Source organism: Cinclus cinclus, chromosome 3, assembly GCF_963662255.1.
Source record: "Cinclus cinclus chromosome 3, bCinCin1.1, whole genome shotgun sequence".
NCBI lineage: Eukaryota > Metazoa > Chordata > Aves > Passeriformes > Cinclidae > Cinclus > Cinclus cinclus.
The window spans coordinates 40,132,679-40,160,450 of NC_085048.1; the positions used below are offsets into that span (position 1 = coordinate 40,132,679).

At 38.8% G+C, this 27,772-nt stretch overlaps 1 protein-coding gene across 5 annotated transcripts; it reads right to left on the reverse strand.

Moving 5' to 3' along the window:
- Nucleotides 1-1,965: 1,965 nt before the first annotated feature.
- On the reverse strand, nucleotides 1,966-27,585 carry PNISR (PNN interacting serine and arginine rich protein). 5 transcript variants are annotated; one of them, XM_062489895.1, is made up of 12 exons: nucleotides 27,512-27,585; nucleotides 15,063-15,181; nucleotides 13,643-13,828; nucleotides 11,635-11,858; nucleotides 9,791-9,977; nucleotides 9,329-9,519; nucleotides 8,548-8,685; nucleotides 7,389-7,488; nucleotides 6,628-6,681; nucleotides 5,177-5,347; nucleotides 2,556-3,657; nucleotides 1,966-2,312 (listed from the first exon to the last, which is right to left on the reverse strand). In XM_062489895.1, exons 2-12 carry the CDS (start codon nucleotides 15,148-15,150, stop codon nucleotides 2,282-2,284), a joined length of 2,472 nt encoding a protein of 823 aa, XP_062345879.1. In that variant the 5' UTR covers nucleotides 15,151-15,181; nucleotides 27,512-27,585; the 3' UTR covers nucleotides 1,966-2,281. The 5 variants fall into 5 exon arrangements, with proteins under 5 accessions (XP_062345879.1, XP_062345881.1, XP_062345882.1 ...); XM_062489897.1 differs by lacking the exon at nucleotides 15,063-15,181 and having other exon boundaries at nucleotides 27,512-27,576; XM_062489898.1 differs by lacking the exon at nucleotides 27,512-27,585 and having other exon boundaries at nucleotides 2,998-3,657; nucleotides 15,063-16,461.
- Nucleotides 27,586-27,772: the final 187 nt, after the last annotated feature.

The window sequence follows — 27,772 nt, forward strand, 5'->3', positions numbered from 1 at the left end:
TTGATTCCACACCATCCCTTAGTTGTTGATGTTTTCAAGGGAAATGCCTCCAAATGTCACATTCCTGCACAACATTCAAAATCCTATGTAGTGCTTTCCTGTAGTACACTGAAACTTTTTTGCAGCATTCATTTTAAAATTATATATTCCCATTTTTGTATGTATTTGCACATTTTAGGATCACTTTAGATCCATGGAATTAAAAGAGCAGTTGTTATTTCAGCCTCTTCTGGTGAAAGACATTCATAAGGGGAGTTTCCAAAGCCCAAAGTTTAATGTACTGCTGACAAGAGTACCAATGTGTATTTAGCTACTGAGTGATGAGTAGGCCGTTATAGTAAGATTTCTGAAACAGTTAAATACAGAGAACGTATGCTCTTTTTATTGGCATACAGTCACTACCCATATAAGTGCATTTGTGTCAAAAAAATAATTTTCATATTTACAGGAAGTGACAGAATTCCAGTTGTTGGCAGAGTATAGAAAGCTTTTCATACATAATCTTTTTATTATTAGACAGAGAATATAAAATCTGAACTGAAAATCAAATTCAATGCATCCTGGAAACTGTATTCCTCAACAACTTTTCTTAAGCTTATTTCTAGTTTCTTTCTGTCTCTCACAAGATATCCTTCTAGGACATCTAAATGGTTATGCTACCTAAATGCTACCTACATTCCAAAAATTCCTCACTCTTACCCAGAGCCAAGAGTGTAGTAAGATTAGAGCAATACATCATTATTTGTATTCCTACCAATGCATGTCAAAGTTGTGTGTTGTAAATTATGCCTTATTTTGCTAATAAATATGACTGCTTACTGTATGTGAAAGATATAATTGAGGGGGGTGTTATAATTTACAACTGATTATTTATCTGTAACAGTGTTTTGATAAACATGCACGTACTCTCTAGCAATTAGCTTGCTTATTAAACACATAGTTAAAATGCATTTCTTTGCACTAAAGCAGTTTATTTCTGCATCTTATTTATGAAAAAAAAATAGTGGAAAAAAGCTGCACAGCTGAATTCTGATTTAGTTAAATGGATTAATCTGTTCATGAAGACATGCTTTGCAAGTTGCCTGTACTAGTATAATTTTTTCTTAGAAGATACAGCCAGCCAAAGAGAACTTATTTTGATGTTAAGCTTTTTACCTTTTTCACAACTGGTGTCATACCAGACCTTTTAGGCACAAATCGCTCCCTGAATTTATGTCGTCCTGTAACAGTCACTGCCCTAGAGCTGGGTATTGTTGGTTTGTTTTTTAACTTGTGTTATTTCACACTCTTGTTTTTGACAGCAATAGTCAATTTCCTTAAGTAGGTAATCAGTAACCTCTTTCACTTTATGGTAATATTAAAATAAAAAAATTAGTGGTATTGCTAATACATCAATGTATTAGCTTCACACAAGTCATAATTCTTGTGACACTAAGAACCAGCTATTTAATATTTACTATGCATTTAATGCACGTGCCAAAATGTAAACTTAACCTACTGTCAGTTTTTCAGTGTGTACTGAGTGACATTTATAAACATACTCCATAAAAAGATCTAAAATTCTGAAATGTGTGTAATATCCCTGAACATCCAAAGATCTCTCTGAAAACTGGGTGAGGAATATAGTTCCAGAGCTTCACACTGCCACATGAGATCAGTTAATCGCACATACTCCTAATGGGGTTCAGTCTGTTAAGGTATAGCTTGTATTACAGTCACCCATATTTTACACACACAGCATATAGTACCATGTCTACATGTCTAAAGAAAACATGTCTAAAGAAAAATAAGATGTCTTTTCTCTGTTCTTCCACACCCCCAAAAATCTCATCATGTCCATGGATTACAAGTGTTGCACATTAAATCTTTTTCAAGTACTTTAAAAATCTGTTATACCAAAAAAGCTGCCTTTTTCATTTTTTTGAAGTACTTTCTACCATTTACCACAAAATTCAGGTGCAAGAATTTTAAACAAAAAATGAACTAAAGAGCTTTATTGACATCACAGTACATTCAATAGTAATTTTAAGAACATTACAGCTGAAAGAGAATGGCCTGTTTTATAGTCTTAATAAGCACTACCGTTCTTGAAAAAATGTAATACAAAGAAATCCTATAAGGTATTTAATTCTGAGCAGCATTTGGAAAAAATACACCTATTTACAGATAAAAAAAAGGATTCTGGTTTCACCTACATAGCCACAATGTGCCTCTATAATGAGACAAGCCTTTTATAACTCATGGAATTTTTAAACATCATAGCACTGGTGCCATAAATTCCTCAGCGTTTACGACGGAGAGGAGTTGTTGATCTGAAAAATAAAGGAAAAGGGGGAAAAAGTTAATTGGAAAAAATAAAAGACCCCCAAACCCACACACACTTTAGGCTTAGTAATTAATAGTTTTAAAAGATTTTCCAAAGTTACTTTTGCCTAAGACAAAAAGTTTAATAAACACCATACTTTATTTTAAAAGTTCATATGCCGTACACATGAAGACGAATATAAAAAAAAAACTTTTTAAAAGTCAGACAAAATACTTAAAAAGTATACTACCTTGATCGTGACTTAGACTTGTGTTTGCGGCTTGCCTTCTTACCAGACCTTTGAGATTTCTCCATGGAGCATGACCGAATATGCTTCGATTTCTTAGCTTTCTTTTCTTTACTGCTTCCTGGTGATTCGGAACTACTCCTTGCACTAGATTCAGAACCTGATCGTTTTTTGCTATCTTTGGTAGTAATTTTTTTGCTTTCTTGTCTGGAATCCTGTCTTATTATTTTCACACATATTGAATCACTGCGAGAGAAAGTTCTTTCGCTGTCTCTTTTTCTCTTTAATCTACTGTCATCATGATTGCCAGCCTTACTTTCTTTTTCCTCTTTTTTGGGCTTATCTTTTCTTTTGTCCTGATCTCTCTCCCTTTCTCTGTTCTTTTTTTTGTCTTTATCTACACCTCCACCCTGCTCCTTCTTCCTTTCTTGATCTTTACTCTCACTTTTATGTTTGTGCCTATTTCCAGGAGGGCTTCTACGCTGGTCTTCGGCTTTACGTCTGTCCCTGCTCCTGCTGCGGCTCGCACGGTTGGCTCGCCGGTCTCTTGAGCGGCTGCCGCTTCTACGTCTATCCCAGCTTCTCTCTCTCGAAGGACTCCGATTTCTCCGCCTCTCCCCTCTTTCAGCACTGTGATTCCTACTAGACCTTCTCCTTTCCCTTATTTTCTCCCTGCTCCTACTCCTCTCTCTCCTGTTCCTATGGGAATAACTCCTGCTTCTACTGCGCCTAACTTTATGTGACGGCGTCCTACTGCGACTGTGCCTCTTCTTCCTTTTGGGAGAGGAAGAACGTGAAGTGCTGCGACTGCTGCCTGAGCTAGTGCTATATGATGAACTGGATACTGTGCTGCTACTGCTGCTGCTCCTGCTGTTGCTGCTGCTGCTACCACTGCTAGAGCTTCTTGACCCACTCCTTCCTGTCCTCTCTTTACCCTCTTTCTTGAGTTCTACATCAGGTGTGATTGCATTTGGAGATCTCTTCTTTTCATGAACCATATCTGCTTCAATTTCTTTTGCCTCCTGTGATGCTAAGTTACTATTTTGTTCTTTGCTGATAAATTCATTCATCTCTTTTGAAACTTTTTCATTTTGTAGCTTTTCTTCTGAAAAAAAAAGTACACAGAAAAAAAAGCCACTAATTTGGAGCAATAGGTCAGTAATTTCCACACGATTACATTGACAAAACCAAGTTTCCAGGCACCTCTCATAATACTTATAATTAAAACACTGCCACCATACCAACTACTTAACAAACCACTTTTGGGTTTTTTTTTCTTGTAATTCTAGAAAAGTTGTCCTCTTGGTTTAAAAGAAGTGTAGAGTTCAGTCATTTTAGATGTCTTGATGTTATTTCATGTTTTAGTGGTTTAAGATGAAGTTCTCAAACAAATATCCTGGAGTACCAAAACTCCCAAACTGATATACACACAAGACTTTTACCTTCTGCAACCCTTCTGCACACCTCATTCTACTTTGCTCCTTCCTCCAAGACTCCTCATCAGTACAGCAGGATGTACTGATGCTTCCTGCCTTTCTTTGAGGCCCATTCATCTGGGATTGAGGATTACTGTCTGGTCTGAAGAAGTTGTATTTCTCACACTGTGAGACCCTCAAGGCATTTTCCACAGGTTTCCAAAATAAAAGTTATTTTTAGTCAACCTAGGATCCTTTGCATCACTGCCAACTTTATTTCCTCATTTTAAATTGAATCCAGAAAAAATAACTGACATTTGTTTTTTGCCTAAAAATGGCCTTTTGATGTGGGCCATCATTTCCTGAATTAATTTAGGGAATAAAACTGCATCCAGAAACCCAGAGTGGTCCAAATGGCAGCTAATGGTCAAATTTAACCCAGAAAACAATTCCAGCTGGTCCCCCATTTATCAGGCAATACAGGCAGAAGACAGTGTATATTAGAAGACACTGTATCGTCCTTTAGAAATTTTATGCCTTTCCAAAACACTGCTACAAATGAGACTCCGCAGCAGCATTCTTCAGTATTTTGGATGTATAAAATGAGCTGCTTTACATTCTAGTTTTGTATTTCTGCATAAAGTCCCATGGAGATGTCTCCACACTGACATCTGGCTTCCTGTGCTAGGAAGAAAGAGGTCATAGGCCACTGCTCAGTTACTCTCCATATGGCTATCCTTTTATGCATACATCTTCAAACACTCAGAGACAAGAATATTAAGACAACCCAAAGTTTAGCTAGTCCAGCCTTTTATTAAGGGCTCCATATGTCTTATTTTCAAGCCTTTAAATAAAAAGTTAAAGGAGGAAAACTTCAATTTTACGTTCTATCACAATAGCACTTTCTCCTCCAGTCCGTGAACTTCTTAACATTGCATCCATCTCTAGACAGCTCTTCAGCACTGAGAGGTGACTGTGCTACCCTTTTGGCCTACATTATTTGTACAAAAGAACAAACCTTACCTCACTTGGAGAAGCAGAAGTAAATCACAGCGTTTGGGTATTTTTTTAAATTTGAATTAAAAATACATTATTTATAAATTTAGTTTTGCATTTTTTTGCTTAAAATATGTTTCTTTGCCATCAATTTGCATACACTTACTAGTAAACTCCATATACAGTGGCACAGTAAGAAGACATTGTTTGTACCTTCTAGCTGTTTTTCTAGTAGTAGTTGCTGTTCTCTCTCTTTTCTCCAAAATGCTTCCTGTTTTTGCCTTATTCTGTGTCGTAATTCCTCGTCATCAGTATCAGATGATTCAGAGCCTCTGTCACTCCTCTCATCTTCACTGTCTCCTGATCCATAACCACCCAGTCCACCTGCGTGCATAAAGTCCAGTCTATCACGAGGAAAGATTAAGCTTTGTTCTTAATACTTCTGTGAGGCAAAGAGGAGAGTAACATTGCCCTTCCTTCACTTCCTCGTCTCTGAAGAAGTCACTTTATTCTGGTAAGTGCCAGTGCTGTTTGCCAGTGTGTTCAAGGCCCCAGTATCTGCATTGATGGTCACTGTCTGCTTCTACTCCTTCTGGAACAGCTTGTCTATTTTCAGCAAGCAATCACTGTGACCATGGTACTTTTTCCATTGTATGGAAAGGCAAAAAAGCTCCCTGTGGAGACTGTAACAGTGCCTGCCTCTGTATCAGCAATGGGACAGAAAATGCCTGGGATCTTTCCCAGAAGACATCTCTGAAATGACTTCAGCTGCCTCCATAGTCCAAGGCTACAGAAATTCTGAATGCCATATCAATTTTTCCATATGATTTAGAAAACACTGCACTTTGACAGGTAAGGAGATGGAATAGTAACAGACTTTCTTCTCCCCCAGAAATATTTGTAACTATTTGACTGATAAGGACAAAGTCAATTTAAACATCTGACATGGATTTCTTTCAGTTTGAAGTCCTTAGGCTCTTTACTGAGTCAGTTCTGAAACGTGAATACTTGGGATGATAACATTCAATCTAATTCATCAATATTCCACGTAATGAACACATAACTGATCACTGACACTGCTGTAGCATATTTTAGATGGTAAAAAGTCATGCTGGGAGAAAGCTCTTGCAGGTGTGTCTTAAGATGGAATTTCAATCTCTCTTTCCTGTGTTGTTTCTGGTAGTATATGATATGGGAGCCTTTGCGTTTATGTAGCTTTCCAATAAAATAATAATTACAAAGATGATAATATTTTTTATTTGTAGACTTCCACATTACTTTTCTAACAACTTTCCCCTCTGGTTTGTATGGATCAAAACAGAAGAAGTATGAAATAGTATTCCTTTCTTTGAAGGCTGCAGTGTGGTTCTGAAACTATCATACTTTGAAAAGTAATCTAAAATTTTTACGTATTTTCAAAATAAGGGCAAGATTCTCATACACTAAATCACACTGCCTAGTCCTTTACTCCAGAAATTATCCCACTTATATATCAGTAGGATCACCTGTGGAACAAACAAAGGTGCTGATAATGATAAAGTTACCAGAAAGTGACCCATGCTCTCAGGCAATTAAAATCTAGTTTCAAAATGCAATTTCTAGAAACACAAGGCAAAAGTGAAACTCCCCCTTTAAGCCCTCTCAAAAATAAGGAACATACTTACCGAGTCCAGTGAGGGAAGCCAGTGCACTGGACTGTGCCAGCTGTTTTGCAGGAGCTTTGTATCACATCAACAACAGGAACAACATGTTAACACAAATAGCCACGATTTCATAGTCATGAGTCTATGGTATTGTTAAATCTACTACTATTGCTGTTCTTTGGAGGGAGAGAAGAAACATTAAAAACGCATCATCCATTTAAAACCACTTCTAGATTTTTTTGACCATGAAGATTTAGAATTTAACTGCAAATTAAAAGTGAACAGAAAAAGCCCAAATATATACTCATAAATCACTTTCCAAGTTACAGCATCTGCACAGAATTTTCAACTTCAGTAGTTACATACTTAGATTAACTCTGTTATGTTAAAATAATCTGTTCTGTAAGTACAACACATGTTAATAGCGAAAGCAAATTAATTACTAATTGAGGACTCAAAGTTCATCTCTTTTCACTTCTGAACAGCTTTGAGATAAAGATGATAGTAGTAAGGAACAGCTACAACTCAAGAGCCATTGACACACAGGTACCATTTTAACTGAAATGAATTGTATGAAAAAAATGGAATAACTCAAGTAACTCACAATACATTGCACATGACGACAGTACATGGTTACTGGATTTGAACTCTACCAAGTTGGATGCATTATACTGGAATTGTTCTTGAGGGAGAACTATGGAGGTTAAATGTTCTAGAGACATGCAAATACAGAATTTTCGCAGAAGAAACTAAAAAGAAAAAACCTCCCAAACCCGGCATACCTTTAGTTGCTTTACGGTGAACATCTTTGGCCACATAATAGATTTCTTCATTTGTGACATCTAAGAGAATCTCTGTCAGCAGCATTTTTGTCAGCATCATCTGAAGAAAATTGCATATACAATTAAAGGTTAAAAAATCTTGAATAAATGCTGCATTCAAATTATATCTATACAGCTTCACTTCTTTTGATGACCATGAAAGTGGTCTCCTGCACATTTTATTTAATGACTTCTTTTCAGAGACATGACTAAAAAACCAAAAAAAATTGAAGCTGTTTAAATCTGACCTGATTTCACATTAGAGTTTGTATTTTGACTGTGAACTGTGTCTGCACATATCACCCACAGCTATCCAGGGCACTGATCCTTATGTCTAAGATGATATAATAACAAATGAATATGTAAATCAGAAGTGTACTTAGGATTAATTCCAATTATTCTTCCAAAAGAGGAAAGATTGCTTTTCTGACTGGCATGCTGCCTGCAATATCATCAGAGGTAACTTATACAGCATTTTATTATTATATATTTTCTACAAAAATTAATTGCTGGTAGTTATTTCTCCAAGTTGTTTATGTCTGCCCACATGCTCTACAAAAAATATATTCATCAAACTTAGTAGAATTCGGGGCCTTAATTAACTAAGATTCAGCTCTACAATTTTTATTCAACTGTGATTTCAAAGTATGAAGGTTGTGAAGACACAGTGCAACCGTTGCTGATCTAGGATTTAGGGTTGTAGCACTTCCTTGCAAGAATACATTTCTCAAATGCCCTTTCATAGGAACTGAGGTTGAAGTACAGATTTTAAATGGGTGCATTTAATCCCTAAAAGTTTCCAGAAAATTGATAAGTGAAGCAAAAACCACAGAAGTAATAATAATGATAATAATAATAATAATAATAGAAATACCAATGCAAATATTAGTCATTACATTCTTTCACTATTGTGCTAACTATAGGTTATATAACAGATTCTTGCTTCTATTAGAAAGACAGCATTATGAAGAGACATGCAAATATAATCCTGCTTTACTGTACAATGCATACTGTACCTCTCTTGACAGTATCAGGCACAGAAAAAGTGATTTACTTTGACATGCCTGAAAAATATGAGCAATTAAACAGAAATACTTAGTGAGAACTACATCATTAATACCATTTGATACTCCTTTTCTTCTTCTGTCATTTCTGGTTCACTTTGCTCCTCTTGAGGAGCTGGGGATGGACTCCTGCTGATTTTCCCAACACTTACAGCTTCTGTGTTTTCAGCATCTTCATCTTCCTCATCGCTGTCCTACAAGAAGAGCATTATGCACTTCAGGAAAAAACTTAAATATCAAGCTCCTTATTTTCTATTTGTAATAGTCAACTTAATTTACTTTGTACAGAAATCTGTGTTAGTTATCATGAAACCATTTATTTTGTCTCTTCCTAAAATATATGCAGGTACCTGTACCCACAGAAGCTAAGAAAATACTTAGTTGTCAGTTCTTTGCCAGACACGTACTTTGGACTACAAACAAGATAACTGCTAAAATGAAGGCAATGCAAGTTTTCCTAAATTGATTTAGTTTAGTTAATACAGGTATCTGATTTTTTTCAGCTGCTGATTTGGAGTTCTGACTCTCAAAGACTCTGTACATTCCGAAAGGAAGAAGAAAAAAAAAAAAAAACAACCAAAAAAACCACCAAAAAAACAAAGTCCAATTTCATCCCTGTTTCTTTGCTAATACAGATCAAATTATATACTTCTACTTCTTAGCCATTAAAAACTTCAAAACATAAGTAATTATCAACAGAGCAGCAGCTTAACCTTACTTTACACAACAAAACCAATGAGGTAACCAGGAACAAAGAGTCTTTCCTTTAAAGACACCAAAAAGCTGATACATTCCAGAAAATACAAACCTGAGCAAAAAACAAACCCTTCTACTTACAAATTTACTTCTCTGAGGTAACCGTGGGCCATCCCCTTCTTCAGCCTCCTCGCTTTCCTTTTTCTCTTTTTTAGACATCTGTGAACGTTGCTGTTCCATTCTCTCTTTTTCCAATTTTTTCTGTTTTTCTCTTTCCATCTTTTCCAGGCCCTCACGAATCCAGGCAGGCAGAGTTCTACGCTTCACAGCATCTACATAAGCAAGGTTTACAGTTTTGCAAGATGAAAAAACCTTCCCCCCCCAAAAAAAGGAATAAAAATATCCACCAAAACAAAGAAGTAAACCCCCCACCCCCATCAAAACATGTCCCACATCTGATTGTGGGGGAAAAACCATTTATAATGGGCTTTTTCTTTTCCTGCTTTTTTACTTTCAATTAAAAAGAAAAAGGTCTTCACATTTTGAAATTCTTTACAAAACACAGTTTTTACATTCTTTCATTAAGGAGTGGTTAACATGTACCAATCTGGGGAGGCTCCTGCTTCACAGGCATCGCAATAGGTGAACGCTGTCGGTCTCTGAACGAGGGTCTTTCCCTTCGATTTTGAGTAGGTGCAGGAGGTGCTGGAGGACCTGGTGGCCCTGGTGGTCCTGGCTGCCAATAAGGTGGGTGAAATCCACCTTGAGGTGGACCAAAAGCAGCCCCATGCTGAAAGAGTAATGCAGTTTATTTTTCTTCACATGGTAACACTAAATGCAGCATGTGAGTAAGTCTGTCTACAAAAATCCATGCAAGCAGGGATCCATGATTTCTATGCTACTGAGATCTCTCAACCTCTTTTACTGTGGTCCCCAAGAAACAACATTCCTTTAAACATTTAATGACTAAACTTAGACTTAAGCAGGGATACTTAACAAACCTGAAAGGGCTTCAAGCAACTTCCTTTCATATTGTGCTAAACACCAAGCTCTATAATCACTATCTCCACCAGTTCCGTGCCAGCTTAGCATCAGAGCATGCAGTTTAACAACGAGTGTACAAAACCAAGATTTAAAAGTCTAGCTATGTTAACGGTCTTTTAACTACAGCATGAGAACAAATATTTAAAGTTCAGCCTTTTATTACAGAAGAATTTTGCACTGTGTACTTTCCAGTAATCCTACACAGATCTTATTAATATGGCTGATTAAAATATGAAATGTATAAATATGCAATTTTAGTACAGATCCTGGGTCCTGGACAATCTGTATACAATCCAAAAGTTGTAAGTCTTGAGGCATATATGAGGCTTTATTTTAGTATTTACTGCCCAGAAATGCCTAATGAAACTAAGAAAAGAGTGTTTAGGAAAAAATATATAGTATGAAATATTCTGAGTATTTAAGTCACTAGTACTAAAGCACTCTCCACTACAATTTCAGGTTAAGCATCTCTCTCTCATTCACTGTAAAACAAGTTTTCTGTAGTGTTTAGAGAAACTAATTTTAAGAGTTTGTCCCATGACAATAAACAAAAATTATAGTAAACTCATGTATTGAAAAATTATTGTTTCCCTATTTAACAATACTGTTGAACAAGGGAAATGTAAGAGGAAAAATAATCTAGAAGATAAAAAATAGCCTAAAAGATAACAAAGAAAAGATTTCTACCCATTTTCCCTTGTATTTGTTTATGAACAAGTACAAGGTTTTCAAACAGTTAGTTTGTTGTTTACATGAGGAGTTTTAAAAGAAAAATACTGAAAATACAGGGAAGATACAAAACTTCCTTGTGTTTAAAGATCTGTGCAATGCACCCTGCTATTATTAGTGATAAAACCACCTACATGTTTATTATACTACACAACTTATATGCCAGAATGAAGAAAAAAGTAGATATAGTTTGGTTTTTTGTAAGAAATACCATTGTTTATTCAAAGAATCACAGTAGATAGATATGGAAAAGATCAATGGATCATCCAGTCTATCTCCCTGCAAATGCAGGACTGTTTCCTGTGGTACATTATCTAGCATATTTAAGCGTATCTTTCTGAATTTTTTTTCCTTCTCTTTTTCTTTTTTTTTAAACACAAAGCTACATAATATTAATTTATATACTGGAACACAGTGATTCATTTTAATATTGCAGACAACAATTTCTCATTACTACTGTAGAAAAATAAAACCCTTTAGCCTCTGAACAGAACTGAGAACTCTAAAAGTCTCTTCTGTAAAGTGTTTGGTTAAAATGTATCTTAGCAGATAACAGATTCTGTAGATGTTTGTAGAACTGAAGAATGAAAGTCGCCGCTAGATGATATTAGAGGAACACATCCATGGAAGGGACTCTGCGCGTCTACAATATTAAAGCAACAAATATGTTTCACCTGATAGTCAAACTGGTTCACTGGCCCCATTGCAAAGTTATCGGGAGGTCCCCCAAAGTTGTGATTGTTCTGGTTAAATATATGCCTGTTGTCAGGAGTAAATTCCCCACTGTCCTGACTGTTGCTGTCTTCAGACGGAGGAACAATTTCCATTTGACCTGGGGTTGGAGTCATCCACTGCTGATCTGGAGGTGGGTGAGGGGGTTGGTGAGGCATTCCCCATTCTGTTTAGGATTTAGAATACAATTCAATACCAAGTTAGTATAATTTATATGAGTCATCAATCACTCAGTGCTCTTGTATTTATCACAAGGTTCCTCAAAGCATCACAGATGATAAAGCACTGAAGAATCTGCAGACTGTATTATACTCTCTCAATAATTTCTTCAACTAAATGAAAGAAAAACGAATAGCTATAGCTGAACTGAAACATGCAGTAGGGTGACAGAATTGGACAGGCACAGACATCCTGTAAATTTGTTTCTATAAGTTTCTAGTGATAGGTTACCACAAGACTTAAAAATTGCTTAAACTGTTAAAAAACTGGTCCTACCACTTTACATCAATTATAAAAGCCAGGAGCTATTTTACTGTTTTCCGTAACAGACTTGAAGCACCTACTATGGGAAAAAAAGGTTTCATGAGCAGTACAACCACTGAAACCTGCGCTCCAAAATCTTGAATCCTGGTAATGGATGATTTCTTGGATTGCCCAGTATCTAGCAGAGGTCCTAGAATAAGCTATAGACATGAGCCCTCAAACACACATTACAATTGGCTAACAGAGCAAAAAGGGTCTAAGGAATGAATTCATAGATTGTGTGGCCATAATTTTTGACTGACTCCTTAAAAAGACAAAATTTATGTGCACTATACAGATAATTATAGACCATGACAGAGCTGCCTTGTAACTGTCACCAGGAACAGAATTAGTACTTAGCCTCTCAGGTTAATGCCTACCTTCCATCCAGTCCTTCAGTACATTTTTCTAATTTTTACTGTCCTTCCCATCTGCATCATAATTGGATCCATTACTCTAGCAACTAAAAACTGTTGTCAAGCTTTTCTATTTCTGTGAAAATTTCTACTTACTGTACAGAAATACAGCTAGAATACACTCTGCCACATAGAAAAGTTAAAAATTCTTACATGTGCTACAGTAACTTGTAGCCTAGTGCAAGTAGGTGAAACCTGATGGCTTCTATTACCACATATAAGAACTACCAATAACATATTAAGCCTACTTATGTTAATTGTTCAATAAATGCATTTCAATAAATTTGGATAGTGACAGTGAAAACTGAGAGTGTTATTCTTTCAACCATTAACAGAATCAATCATGAAGTGCAGCTTTCCCCAAAACAACTGAAGACATGCACATAGGCTTACTATCTTGCTCATACACTTCAAACTACATTATAGTATAGTGCCATAACTCAGCTTTCAGGAAACCATTTCAGAAAAATTCTTAGCAGAAAATAACCCATTCCTATCCCATTCTTATTACCAGTGGAATCTTGTGAAGTTTTAAAAAGAAAATAAATTTTTGGAAAAAAAAAATGTTATTTTGAGTTAATTATTAAGTTAAAAATTACTGAAAATAATCAATGCTAACAGAAGCGTCCAATCAACTTACAGTGATTGAAAAATGCTAACAATCAGATACCTAAGTTAAAAAGGGTAAATACTAAGTATTTGAAATGTAATAAAAAGATATTTTTATCACAATAATTTTGCTGAATCTCCCTTTTTAGAGATTTTAGGACACCTAAAGCCAGCATCAGTTATTCTGTGAACTCATTCTACATGTCAAGATCATGCCAGAAGCAGGTATTACACTACAGGAGAAGCAACAGTAGCTCTCTGAGTAGGAGCTGTGATTAATAAGTCAACTAGAAGCTTTGCATTTTGAAGACCGAGAGACAGGACACGTTCACACCAAAAAATATCTGACAAGAATAAAAAGAAGAAACATGGAAAAAAGGAATGCACAGGAAGTGAAACAAACCTGGCTGCCACATTCTGTTGAAATTGGGATCCCCCTGAAAATTATTATGGTTGTTTGGACCAGACTCTATTCCTGAAATATCCTGTCCGTTTGGCATCATTCCTTGCTGTTCCACTACATTCTGTTGCCCTGAGGCTTCTCGCTGAGCAATCCATGCTTGAGCTAGTGCAGCCCAGTCAATCTGGCCTAAAATAAACAGAGGAAGTTAAAAAGGTTAGAACTCACATGTCTGAAGTTTAATACTGTTTCTCAATTACATGTCTTACTGCTCAAGATAAATGGGCAACATTTACCTTCACCAAGCACTGTGAGCACCATTTAAACTTATTCACAGTGTACAGTAAAAGCAACAAAGCAAATATCAGTGCACAGACTTGCTGAAGTAGTTTCTCTGCATATGTTCAAAATGTCATAAGGCAGATTATTTTACATTCACATTGACACTGAATGGGTTGCACTAATGCACTTTTTTCATAAGTGAGCTAATTTTGACATCAGACATTAATATACATATCCTTACATTATAAATTCATGAAGATTTGAGAGCAAAAAAAAATACATTGTTAGAAGTAGTTAGAAAATTATTTTTCAATGTACACTCTTTGTATAACCCTAGCCATATAGCATGTTACAGTTCTATCACCCATTTTTTTCTTTACTGCCATTCCTACCAGTAAATAAATAAACTACACTCTCAGGTAAGACCACTGGTATGTCTTCTGTTTCTTATCAAGTCAGGAAAACTCTCCAGTGAACAGAAATTAAAGTGACAGTTAAACCTGTGTGCCTGATCACTTTGCCTTAGTATTAAACACACACCTGCACTTTCATCCATTTCTCTGTTTCTCTTGATATTTTGAATGGTTGCCATCATGTCATTCTCAATTTAAGGTATATTCTGTTCTATTGTTTAAAGCATTTGGTGGTTTTGGTGAGGAAAAAATATTCCAAACAAGAGATCATGCTTATCACTGCTGTAACCCGAATCAAAAACTGTATTAGTCTTCCAGTGAAGTTTTTTTCTGTATACATAATCTGCGTTAATACTTCTGCCACACAGGTACTGAATAAAAAAGCAGATTCTCCAAAACAAAGGATTTAGCTTGGCTGAAGAACTGATAGGGATACAGATCTGGTAAATGAGGCCTAAATGTTGATCTGTATGACAGGCAAAATATTGATAATTTGTGTAGGACAACTCAGGTTTCTTGCTATATTTGCATATTATATATTAACTATGTGAAAATATTTGGAACCAATGTATGTTTTCTATGTTTTCTAGTTCAGAAAAGCATCATAAATGTATTATCTTGAGAGCAGCTACAAAGGCAACTGTGAGTCACACTCTGTTATGAAGATTGAAAAATTTAAATGACAACACATTAAAAGAATTAATCCACAAAGCTTTCTATATACTTACTTGGATCTTGCTGGTGCTGAAATGACTGCATCCACTGCTGTTGGTTCAAAGGCCATTGCTGCCAAGGTTGTCCACCTTGATCCCACATCTTTTAAGTCTTTATATAGTCTATATTTCAACTAAAAATAATAGTTGTATGTTTAAATAGATGCCCATGAAATATCACATAACTGAAACTTACATAACTGCAGATATAGGTAAGCCTTGCAAAGCAAGCTGAAGCAATGCTGGCTTAATATTTTAAGCTGGAGGAAATGGTTCATCCTTTAGAGTAATATCTGAAATATTACTGTGAGATTTCAGGAGTCTAGTATGCTTTCTCTGTATTTTCACAAAGAAATTAACTACCAAATGATGTTCAAGGAGAGATATGACAAGTTTGTAGGACAAGATCTCATCTGGCAATAAATGCATTTAAAGCAAGTCAAAATATAAAATGCATGATTGGTATCTTTGCCTGCTTCTCAGGGAAAAGATGTGTATTTCTCCAAACAAGTGTCATGCAAGGCTGTTAAGCAAGACAAAAGTCACCAAATGATAAAACACATCGTTAATGATTGCACAGGAGAACGGCACAGGTACAAGACAGTGCCCACATGCATGTTATGCATTGTACAGACACATTTTCATTTCTAAATAATATATACCTTCAAATCTGAGAAAGAAAAATAAATATGATCACCCAATTACCACACTGTCCCTTAAAAGCACGAGAAATAATTGTTGCCGTGCCGTATATACCCTAGGTCCAGATGGCAGGCAGCAGAGCTCCACAGCCTGCTTAGAGTGAAGCTCCAGGGCCAGCTCTGTGTGAACTTGCTGAGGCACAGCAGTCCAGGCAAGTGTGCCCACAATGGCACACCAGTTCCTTCCAGTCATCTGTACCTCTGGCACACACCTAACCTGTTACACATGGAAGACCTGAGAGCAGTCACCTGCATTGCTCCAAGCAGTTTTTCCAAAGACAAACACTAGGCACAATTCTGGGAGCACTTCATTCCAGAAGCTGTTCCCAAAAACCAGTATGGGTAGGAATGCACCGAGTCTGACCCCCTCAGTCCTATCCAATCTGTTAAGAACTTCTCAACGGGCTTTCCACTCAGTGAATATATCCTCATGGAATTTCACACACAGTCTCTGAGTTCACACTATTAAACATCAAGCATGTAGGTAGTTTCAAACACTCCAAACCAAAAAGAAAAATTCATTCCCTGAGGTCACAGGACCAGCAAACAAGACCCAGTGGTGGCTCACAGCCAAGTGCAATACAGAACAGATGAATAGAGCCTCTCTGCTTCAGAGCAAACCAGTTCAAAGCAGCCAATGCCACTTGGGTGGCCCTCCAGGAGCAACCCCAGTGACTCTGAGGGAGCAGGACACACGCACCCCACAGACAGAGCCCGCTCTCGGCACACGGGCAAAGCAACTGGAGTGGAAAACCTGCTCGCAAAGGCATCTTGTGCTTGCCTGCTCACACGAGGAACTGCATGACTGCATAGGAAGAGAGCATCCCGCTACAAAAGTGCACCACACAGAGAGCTGCACTCAACGTCAGGGGCACTGGGCCATGCAGAGATGAACAGAAGCTTGTATTTTGCATACTTCTGCCAAATTAAATATTTTATCTGAAAAACTGTAGATCGCCTTTGTTTTGAGACCACTTACTGTCAACACTGTATAAAAATTACAAGTGTGGCTCTGAAATGTTCAGTTCCAAATGCTTTTTGGGGTGGGGGGTTTAAGACCAGATCAAGATTGGCAACAGGGAAAATATTGGGCAAAACCTACCTAATACTTTATTTTCACTATCTTTTCTGGGCAAATTACAGAGGCCTTTTCCCATTTCATGAATACTGTTATGCTATTCAAACCTTCAATAAGTGAAGACGCTGCCCTTTCTTTTGTTTCTTTCTTTTCACATTTTTATCTGTACCTAGGAAATTAACTTTTTCACACCAGGTGAGTGTACAGGTGGCTACTAATGCACTTAATACAATGTTTTAGCTGACCTCTTAAACTAACTCTCCAGATATTCATAGATATGTATTTCATACACTAGGTATGAGCAAGTAACTGCAAATACTATTTTCACACTAAAGGAAGAAAAAGGCAAGTAAATGTTTCTTCCTTCCCTCAGTTATTCTTTCCATCCAGAATAAAAATTCTTTCAAATGTCAAAATAAACTTGTTTACATGTTATAAGAATTGGGGTTCAAGACTACCACTGCACTGCACAGCGTCATGGTGCTGTTAAGTCGCACTACCAATAATAAATTGGTAGCACTTTTTTATTACCTCAATACACAATATGTTGCAACAAGTTTGTGGAATTACACTAAAACTCAGCAAAAGGTTTCAATTTTTTCACTAATAAGTCAGCTTTGCATATAACTGAATGCAAAAAAAAAAAAATTTACACAGTTAAATACCAATTTCTTTTACCAAAGTGTAACAATATTAAGACTACTTCTACAAATGCAACTGAATTGGAACCTCCTACACACAGCTTTTACATGGTAGGATTAGATGAGAATTATTTTTACTGGACTGGCTCTATCTCTGTCCTAAAATCTTCAATATTCAAGATTTTTTTAAAACATGTTCCAGCCAACATAATTATACATCTATTTCTCAACTGAAATAGACACTTTTTATTCTGGCCTTTATTTTTTTTTCCTTTACTCTCAGGCCTTGATCCTCACTATGGACAAACTCAAGCACTTGTTTAGATCAACAACAAGGTCCAAGGCAACAAATGCTTCCACATCTCAGTAAAACCTCCCCTCAAGACAATAACTGCCTTATTATTTTACAAGGTATTCAAATAAATCTAAAATTCAAATAAATGTGGGAAAGATGTATTACCTTGCAGCCTGTACCAACGGGCATCTGAAATAGTGACCAAGGGATAAAGCAGACAGGCAGTGACCTCAGACAGCAGCAGCATTAGCATTCATTCACCTTCTGGCTGCCCTGTCAGCAGGTTATTATGCCCTGGGACACGGAGGCCAAGTCCACCCTCCTACAGGAAGTGCTGCTGAAGGACCCCACCATCTCCCATTAGAGAACAGCACTGACCCAGCCACCTCTCACTCTCTGGATGCTTCCAAGCACATCTCAGGTGTCAGCATGGATCTGGGACCCCACAGGCAGTTAGGACGTGTCCAGTCTAGTTTGGAAGGTCAGAGGCTTTCACTTGGTGCCAGCTGGCTGCAGGGCCAGAATAAAAAGCACAGTTGGGTTTTAGCTGTTAGCAGACACAGCTGCTTATCCACTGCTCTGCAACATAATATGGCCCAGTCTTCAACTTGCCGTAGAGAGATTCTTCCTCCTTACTACTGCTATTCAGGGGAGAGAAATCAGGTGGGGAAGTGCAAAGTAATAGGTCAAGGCATGGAGCTGGTTTCTATTTTGATGCACAACATTATGACAAGACAGCAACAACAGCATAAAACCCCAAAGAACTTCAATAGTTGATTAATTCCATTTACGCCACTCAGAGCAAACTAATTTAAAATTACTGCTATTTGAAACAGCTAATTTTAGTTTGTGAACTGTATTTGAAAGCTTTTAATTCTGTATTGCATTTGTACTATGGTTTTCCTGAAGAAATGTTGATTTTCATAGGCTGGCAACTATAAAATATGCTGGCTTTCAAATACACATATCCATTACCAAATACAGTGTAAAAACATTCTTTATTAATCAGAAATATTTACCACACAAACACTTAAGCAATGACATAATTTTTTCTATGTAGCAGTACATGCAGAAGCTCTTTTTCAAACATGATGTGAAAACTGTCCAAAACTAGTTTTTGTTTCAACCCATCTTCCTTACTGAGCAATGTCTGTTTTACTGAAACAGGAATTGGATATGGAAGGAATAAAATTTGCATCTTAAAATGTTTGTAGAGGTAATCTTAACATACATAGGCTAATAGAGAAGATCGCATGTATTCAAAATTTTTAGTATTGAAGACTAAATATGTGGCTTAGAGCCAATGAACAAGAGTTTAGTTCTAGGGCCTCTTTCTATATGGTGATCTGGAACAGCAGGACAGCCATTTTCTGGGAAATAGAGTCCCCTGCTTTTCGTTTTCCACTTATTTTCCTGCATTTTCTCCAAGTTTTCACCAACTGGTACAAGGTAACCATGAAAAAGGTACTTGGTAAGTTTTTCTTTCATCTACTACAGGGAAGCTACAGACATTTAAAGATGGTTCATTCCCTTCAAAAACTGTTTTGCTAAGCACTGCAGTGTCCAATAGTTTCATCTGTTTTTAAGTTTCAGAGGCAAAACCTCCCCTGGTTTTAGCTCTTCATTTGCAGTTGCCATGTTCTAAAAGGTAACTAAATAGGTACTAACAATATTTGACGTTACCCTTTTTTACATAGAGGCAATGTAACTTTGTATTCTGCCTGCAAAACCTTACTGCAAGAACTTTTCGACAGAATCTCAGGATTGTCCTGTCAGACATCACTGACAGTTTCCTTCCTAGTGATGATATTTTAAAAGTGTCAAAAACAACGACAGATCAAGTCAAGTCAATATAGTAATGATCAAACCAAATGTAAGAGTCACCAAATAACACATTTGAACTTGAGTCCATAAACAGAAAAGGGCACAAACTATTTCACAAAGAACTGACAAAACACAGTGGAGAAAATGTAGCCTTGCTTGCAGTAATTTTAGAATTACTGCAAGGGATTAATCTCCAATACCAAGGTAGAGGAGGAGAAAACAACCCAAAAATCAACAAAAAATGCCTCTCACCCACCAAAGCAGTAACTTAAAGGCTTGAAACAACTGGAACCTCTTGTACTAATGTATGTGAAAAGAAACAACCTGAGACACAAGTAGTAATTAATAACTGAGAAAAGAGACTCAAAGTCCTCTCCCACTAACTAAAGTCTGCACTGACAAAACTAACTTGGATGCTGCCCCACAAATAATAAACAAGTTTTTATTTCTTACAAGTTCCCAAATTATCATCACCTGAAAGAAAGAGGCTTCACCTAATACAATGGACAGCTCTATTTCCCACCAGTGACCTAAGGCCAAATACACAGCAGAGCATCCAAATTACAGTGAAACAAGCTTTACTTTCTACTGAAGTTGGAGGGGAGGAAGATGAATACTGGCTAAAAATTAACTCAGTTCAAATGTTAGCAAGACACTTAGTAACAGAAGGGCACTGATTCTGACATCACTAGTCCATACAACAGGTTTGAAAAGCAACAGGTTGAAAGAATGCATGCATTCTATAGGCACCTACTTACAAAGGAAAATGCAGATACTACTCCTCTTTTACAACGATGGGTTAAGGTTCTTTTACGAAGCAGTTCTACCCTCCAATTCAATTTGACACAGCCTTTTTTTCTTTCCTTCTCTCTCTCCAGCACACACACAAATAAACAAAAGAACATTTAGTGGTGCTTCAAGAGCTGTTCCCTGATGTCAGATCACAGAACAGGAACCTGAATCTATTAAAAATCTGTTTACCAATAAAGAAACAGAAGCCAATTCAGGATTCTTTTTGTTTTATACAGAAGCACAATCACATGAGCAAAACAACCCATCAATTCACATCTAATTTCAGTTACACGTACTTAACAGACTATGGAAAGTTCACATGATATCTCAAAATCCTGCTGCAGTTCTTAAGAGCAAACATGTTCTAAAATATGTTCTTTCACATGGTAGGGTTTTTTCATTTAAAAGTAAATTTGTATTCAAAGGCTGGACCAGAATCTGCTGAAGTTTTATTAAAGCAAATTACTGGTATGAAAATGTGCCACCCTTGATAGGACTGCTGGTGAGGGCACCCCTGCTGATGATGAAAGCTGAGACAGCAACATAGACAGGACTTACCTTGATCACCATCAACCTCTGAGAGCCAACAGCACTCAGAACCATTTAAAGGTGTGTCAAACTCTCTACCACAGTATTTAACTTGTAACTTGTTTGGTAAAGACAAAGAATGTATTTTTAAAGGCACCTTTCTACTCCTCTCCTTGATTGTAATACACATCTCAACTATAAATCACACCTCAATGTTAATCTGTTCTTTTAGGGAAAAAAGGCATTTCCTTCAACCTGTTTGTTAGCATAATAAGTGTTTTCCAACACAGCTGTATGATGTGTACAGACACACCACACACTGAAAGGCACACATCTAGAAGGTACTTACCAGTAAACAGTCTTGAGTGATAATTCACAAGCTCACCTTTAACTCTGGGAAACTCCCCCAAGCACTTCCCACAAAACACAACTATCTTGAAGCAATTTACGTATTTCCACACCAACCGAAACATACCCTGTCAAGGGGAGCATGGTTTCCTGAGAAATCTCCAATGCCACAGTGCTTAGCAATGGCCTTTGATGTCAAAGATGGGGCAACCTTTTAGACAAAGCCACCAACAGAACTTGAGCACTAACAGGCTCACTCAGGTTCCTTGGACAACCCTACCTCAGCAGTTTCATAGTGTAAACTGATAAAATCTGTTACCAGCTCAACAGCACTTGTGCAGAGCTAACCATGCTCTGACCTCTCAGCAGTGGAGAAGAGCAGTCTTAGGGAGCAAGGCCCAGTCATGGAAATGTCAAAAGACAAAAGCCTGCTTGTCATCCTGGAGATACTATCTTCCTTAAATGCCTTATGACACTGCAACAGAACTGAAAAATATCAAAAAACTTCCCCTGGAAAGATAAGCAAGATCTGTCCCTAAACAAAATTTAATACAGCTAATGGATAAATTGAATTGCTCCAATTTATGCAGCTAGTCCAAGACAAGAATCACAGAGACCTAGGAAGTCAGCTCAGCTCCAGAAAAGCATCAGGAAAATAACTTACCATACCAAGCTGTCCTGATGAGTGCACCTTGTACACACTTTCTTGCTCCTTCTAAGTAACTCACATCACTCCGACTATCTGCTTCTTCCCAATATCAATGTTACACACCATACTAACTATGCAGAGAACTTTACAGCTCAACAGCTTCTGCAGCAGATACAGAGATTCTGAATGGCTTGCCAGGAAATTCATGAAAGTGAAATACCTTAGAAATGAGAAAAAAACTAATCTTTGGAATATGAAATCAAGTATTTGTTAGAAGCTAGACTATCTAAACTCCAAGAAATCAGGAGACAGCCTAGGAGTCAAGCTGTCACTAGAAGAAGAGTGGCACACATCTCGTGCTGTGTCATGAGCTGAAGAGATCGAGGTTAGGAACTCCTACAGCAGACATCAGTATCACTGGACCTGATCTTCAGGGCACAATCTGGTGGTGTGGTTTATTTAACCCTGTAGACATGCAGAGTAATGATTCTGGAACCTACAGAGCCCATAGCCAATAATCAAGAGAGCTTTCTAATACTGAGGGGAGGCTGTTGCATCACCATTCTGATCATGCTACTCATCATTCCTGAAGAGCAGGTCATTATATGACACCAGATGGCCTGTCAAGTTTTACTTGCAAACTGAACTCTTAACAGTGCTGCAGGAGGTTGTCTGGTGACTAAAGATCTTGTCTTGCAGGCATTACAAATGGGCATTGCCTTTAGCAAAGAAATAGCCATCATCTAAATAAACAAGGAAGCTGAAAGAGCAGGCCATCATGCATACATGGAGAACCCCTACACAGCTAGTCTTTGTACCCCAGGGTTTAAAGACAAAACACTCTTTAGCACCCCATTCACAGGTCAGGTATTTTGGGGAAAAAAAAAAAAAAACAAAAAACAAAAACAACCAGCCAAAATAAGCAAGAAAGATGTTCCATATTCTCTGAGATAACCTGACAGTGCCATGACTCTTTGACTATATTTAGGTCTACACAGTTGAAGGGAAAGACCCCAAGAGGTAGGAGTCCTGGTGTGTAACAAACTGCCATTACTGGTTTTGAACCAAATTATTATTAAACAGTCAGTGTCATTAGCTCGGTAATCTTTTGGTGTGAGTTTAAGACAATACAAGCAGCAAAGGCACATTAGTCTTTGATGCTCTTTGTAGAACCTGGACTACAGAAGTCATCCATCTTGAAGGATCTCAAAAGCATCATATACTCTTTAGGCAGATTTTCTTTATCTCGTATAGATTTAGGCTCTGAAGGTGAACCGAAAGGATAATGGAGATGTTTCAGGAGCTGAGCTCCTTGAAATCAATAGCCTGATTTCTTGATCTTTCACGTGGGTGTCTTACTCTAATGTAAAGTTTTTACCTTTTATTCAGGGTAGCTGGTATTGATTCTGTGAAGTTTTAGCACAGTGACTGAAAGTTCATGATGAGTTCCCATGATGAATTTTGTGGAACTGTTTAGTTGCAAGCAGGATAGATTTAATCCTACATTCACCATGCCAGGATCAAAGCAGTTAGTAGAATGACAGGAATAAGGCAAATACCGCCAAGAGTTCAAGTTGAACAAGTGTTGCTGGAGGGCTGTTTTTCCCATCCCTTTCCTCCCACTATGCTATTGCTTCAACAGGGTTATGGTAGCAAAGACATCACCAATGAGGTTGGAAGGACTAGTGGATAAATACTCCAGAGACACAACACCAACAATTCACATAGCTCTCCCAAGGAATTAGAAAGAGCAGCTCATCCATGGTATTATCAATATCCAACCAAGCTGGAATCCAAAGTCAATAATGGACACACACTGTAAAAACTCCTAAGACATCTATTTCACAGCAGTCCAAACTGGAAGGAAATGTAAGCTGAGTGCTTCTTCCATGACTACGTCACTGGAACAAAAGATACTTTTCTGTAAGAATTTGTACATAAGAGGTGCAACTGAAGAGAACTGCAAATGAAAAATACTTTTGCATACCCAAAGGAGCCCCCCTGCCAAGACGAAAAATTTAATGCAGAAAGGGTGTCACAAGAATTATCATCTATGGGTGGTCTTAGCATAGGAGACCCAGGTAAGTCAGAACATTTCTATAGTTAAAAAGATGTGGGAGTCTGGAAAAGCACTGTACCCTATGCATCTACACAGGAATGAACCCTGCAAGTTTCTACAGAGTGGCTGCAAACACATTCACTCACAGTCAGAATGAATGCATACCATCACTCAGACAAAAGCATACCAGCTTCAATTTCACTTGGCAGAATTAATATTTACCACTATATTATACTCAGCTGTTGATTAGAAAATCAAATATTTATGGTCTGATTTAAATCTGCAATAAATCAGAAAAAGTTCAAGTCACTGTCTTGCCTGCTACTCTTTTTCACTCATTACATTTTCATTTGGCCAAAGGCTTCTATTCATCACGTAGGGCAGCACCCCAAGTTGTTCCTGGTATTTAATGCCACGATACTATGCATTTCTCCTCTTGAGAGCCAGAAGCCATACCCATGTGCTTGCTGGCATCTGTTAGCATGATGTCAAGTCAAAAAACACAAAGTCTTCCAGCCCACTTATAGCTGCATATCACTAAAACTTTTTAACATCAGAACTGTTCTTCTCAGACTAAAGAACCGAGGCTTTCCAAATGTGTAACCAAGATCCAAACACAGAACTAGAAAAATAACTGATGATAAGAGCTTGCTCAGTATCCATGAAGTTTTCCAGAACCTGATTCACACATCAGTAAATCTGACTAATATTTACAATGCTAACAAGATGAAGCAGCATGAACAAAGGTCAAATTTAAAAAAAAACTAAAAGGGAAAAAAAAAGTGTACTGTGAAATCTTCAGGGAGTCACTCCAGCAGTACAGCTTACAAGGTCTGTCATTTCAAACTTAAATCCACATATTCACTGAGCTGAACACAACTCTTTTTAAAAAGAGCAAAAGGACCAGATAATGGCATCCAGGTACCATTTACTTATTTTTTGTATTTCTAAGACATAAAGACAAACACATGATTTGATTATCAGGAAGTACCAAAATCACTGCTACAACATTACTACCAAAGAAACATTATCATAACTTAGGCAGTTTAAGTCAAAACTCTACTGGGTTTGGGGGCAGATGTCCAATCTAATTTTTCTCCTTTTTTTTTTTCCTGAGGCAGGATTTTCAATTAGCCCTGTAACATAGCAATTTTTTTTTTGTGAAGCGAATGGTCCACCTGCAACTTCCTCCACAATGAACCAATGAACATGCTCTGCACAAAAATTAATAGTACCAGCAACTAAATAAACAACTCCTCTCTAGTCACGAGCAGATATTACCCTCAATGATAAATACAGTTGTCACTTATTAAGAGATCAGCTAATGATCAAAGAAAGAACACCTTAGTAAAACCTACCCAAAATATTATTTGTCACCAGAAGCAGACTTAGAGTCACCACATACCCCAGTCATGAAAAGAAGAGAGACTGGACACTCCTGTTCCTATTGTATTTTTGCATAATCCTGCACCTAACTAAAAATCAAACATGGTTATGACTTCACTCTACCACTACTGCTTGTAAGGTGAGTTAACCACTAAAAATTTGTGGAACTGTGCTAAATTTGTTGACTCTTTAAGCCCTACAACACCTCTGAGCCCAAAGTACAGAAAGCATTCTTACCAGAGCAGGAGTTTGTACATCATATGGGACAAAGACAGTACAGGAAGTCTTGTAATGACATAACAGCAGAGATGACACAAGGTTTGCTGCTACACCAAACAAATTAAAAACCAGGCGCTTGTCCGTCAGCAATCCTAGCAACTTGTCCCCAGACAAAGCCAAGACTTTCAGTTCCCCTTTGTTCTACAGTCAGGGGAGCTGCAGCATCTGTCACCCCCACAAGAGCCATCTTTAGTGCAGCTGGACTCCAAAAAGAAGTTTCTTACTCCTACCAACAGCACAGGTGTTCAGCTGGACTGCACTAGTATTTGTAGCCCTGTCTTTGGAAAATGATGTTAGCATACTGTCTGCTGGTAGACATGCTTTAGGCTTCCAAGACTACCACTCCCCCTCTTTGAAAGGTGGCTGACTGCTTTAAAACAAAGCCTTTAGGGCAACCCTTGTTTCCTGTATCCCACAACTTCCAATACTGTTTGCTAGAAAACATTCACAGGTGTAACTATAAGAGAAGAAATTAACAACAACCAAGGTGGCTGAATACACAATCACTTGTTACAGAAACTTAGTAAATTTTGTCTGGGGTAGCACATCATAGAATTACCCGATGGTTTGGGTTGGAAGGGACCTTTAAAGACCATCTAGTCCAGCATCTTGCATGAAATGTTGTTGCTGAAAGTTCTGTCCAACCTGATCTTGGACATTTCCAATAGTGCAACTTCTCTGGGAAACTTGTTCCACTGTTTCTCCACCCTTAACATAAAAGATTTCTTCCTTATGCTCAGTCTAAATCTATATTTCAGTTTAAAACTGTTGTCCCACATCCACAGCCCTGGTAACAAGTCTTCTACCATCTTTTTCCTATAAGAAGATACCTTTCATGCCCTTTAGGTACTGAAAGGTCACAATAAGGTCTCAATAAAGCCTTCTCTTTCCCAGGCTCAACAATCTCTGTCTGTTTTCACAGAAGAAGGGCTCCAGCTCTCGGATCACTTTGGTGTCTCCATCCTTAACTGTAAAGCCTAGCACATTCCATTAAAATTCACTTCAACAACTTTATGGGATTGTCTAATGAAGTACGGAGAACCTGCAGGGATAAGCGCTGAAAGCAAAAAGGCTTTCAAACCCATCACCCATTTAAAAACACCCTGCCTTTGCCAACCTACTGGTCCAGGTACCTTACAAATGTTGCTGAGTGAATTTCCGTTCTCTGGAGCCCTCCAGTGGAACGAACTCATAGGAGCGGCCACGAAACCCGTGAAACAGCACAAAAATCCCACAAATACATTTCATCCGCAGGAGCCAGGCTGTTGACACAGCCAACTACTAAACCCCAGCGCACATGTTGCTTTCCTAACTAGGTTACCGGCTAAACCAAGGAGACACTCTGCTCCGTGGAACCACGGGCGCTGCTTCCCCGGCAGCCGGCGGCTCCCAGGCACGGCCGGCCCGGCTGCGCGCCCCCAGCATCCCGGGATCGCCGGCCCCGCGGGGTCGCGCGCTCGGCACCGGCCTCTCCCGGCCCCGCCAGGGCAGCGGCAGCGGCGCGAGGCGGCCCCGAGACATGCGCAGTGCCGGCCCCGGGCCCGCGGGGACCCCCGCAGGGGGGTGTCCCGGGGGTCCCCACCAGCCTCCCCCCCCCAGCCCCCCGCGCCCTCGCCGCGCATGCGCGGCGCGCCGCCCCCCCCCACCCCCCCGGACGGGCGGCGGGGGAGGGCGAGCGGCTCTCGGCTCGTCCCTTCTCGTCCTGGCCGCCGGTTTCCGCTGGCGGCGCCGCCGGTTCCTCACGCCCGGCGAGCAGCTGCTGCCGCCGCCACCGCGGCGCGCGACGCCCTCCCTGTTCGGCTGGGAGCGAAGGGGAAGACCGGGTCAGAGACACCCGCCGGCCCCCCGGGAGCGCTGGCGAGCGCAGCCCGCCCCGCTACTTACGCGCTCCCCGCCTCCCGCCGCCGCCGGTGCCGCCGCTCCGCGGCCGCGCTGCCCCCGCTATCACTCCTCGTCTTCACGGACAAGACAATATGGCGCCCGCTGCCGCTCACCCGGAAGTGAAAGTCGTCACGGTGCTGACCCTCGCCTGGCATAGACGGGTGCCTGCCGCCGCCGCCATCTTTGCTGAGGGCGGCTGGGCGGAGCTTCCCGTTCGCCTTGCCCCGGCCAGGAGCTCCGACGCCGCGCTGCCGCCATCTTTAC

Excerpts from the sequence above, each read along its gene's own strand:
- PNISR (XM_062489895.1), bottom strand. The coding sequence starts at position 15,150 with ATGTGGGATCAAGGTGGACAACCTTGGCAGCAATGGCCTTTGAACCAA. Across the intron at positions 13,829-15,062 it reads TCAGCACCAGCAAGATCCAA|GCCAGATTGACTGGGCTGCA; the intron begins GTAAGTATATAG and ends TGTTTATTTTAG. Across the intron at positions 7,489-8,547 it reads AAGAAAAGGAGTATCAAATG|ATGATGCTGACAAAAATGCT; the intron begins GTATTAATGATG and ends AATTTTCTTCAG.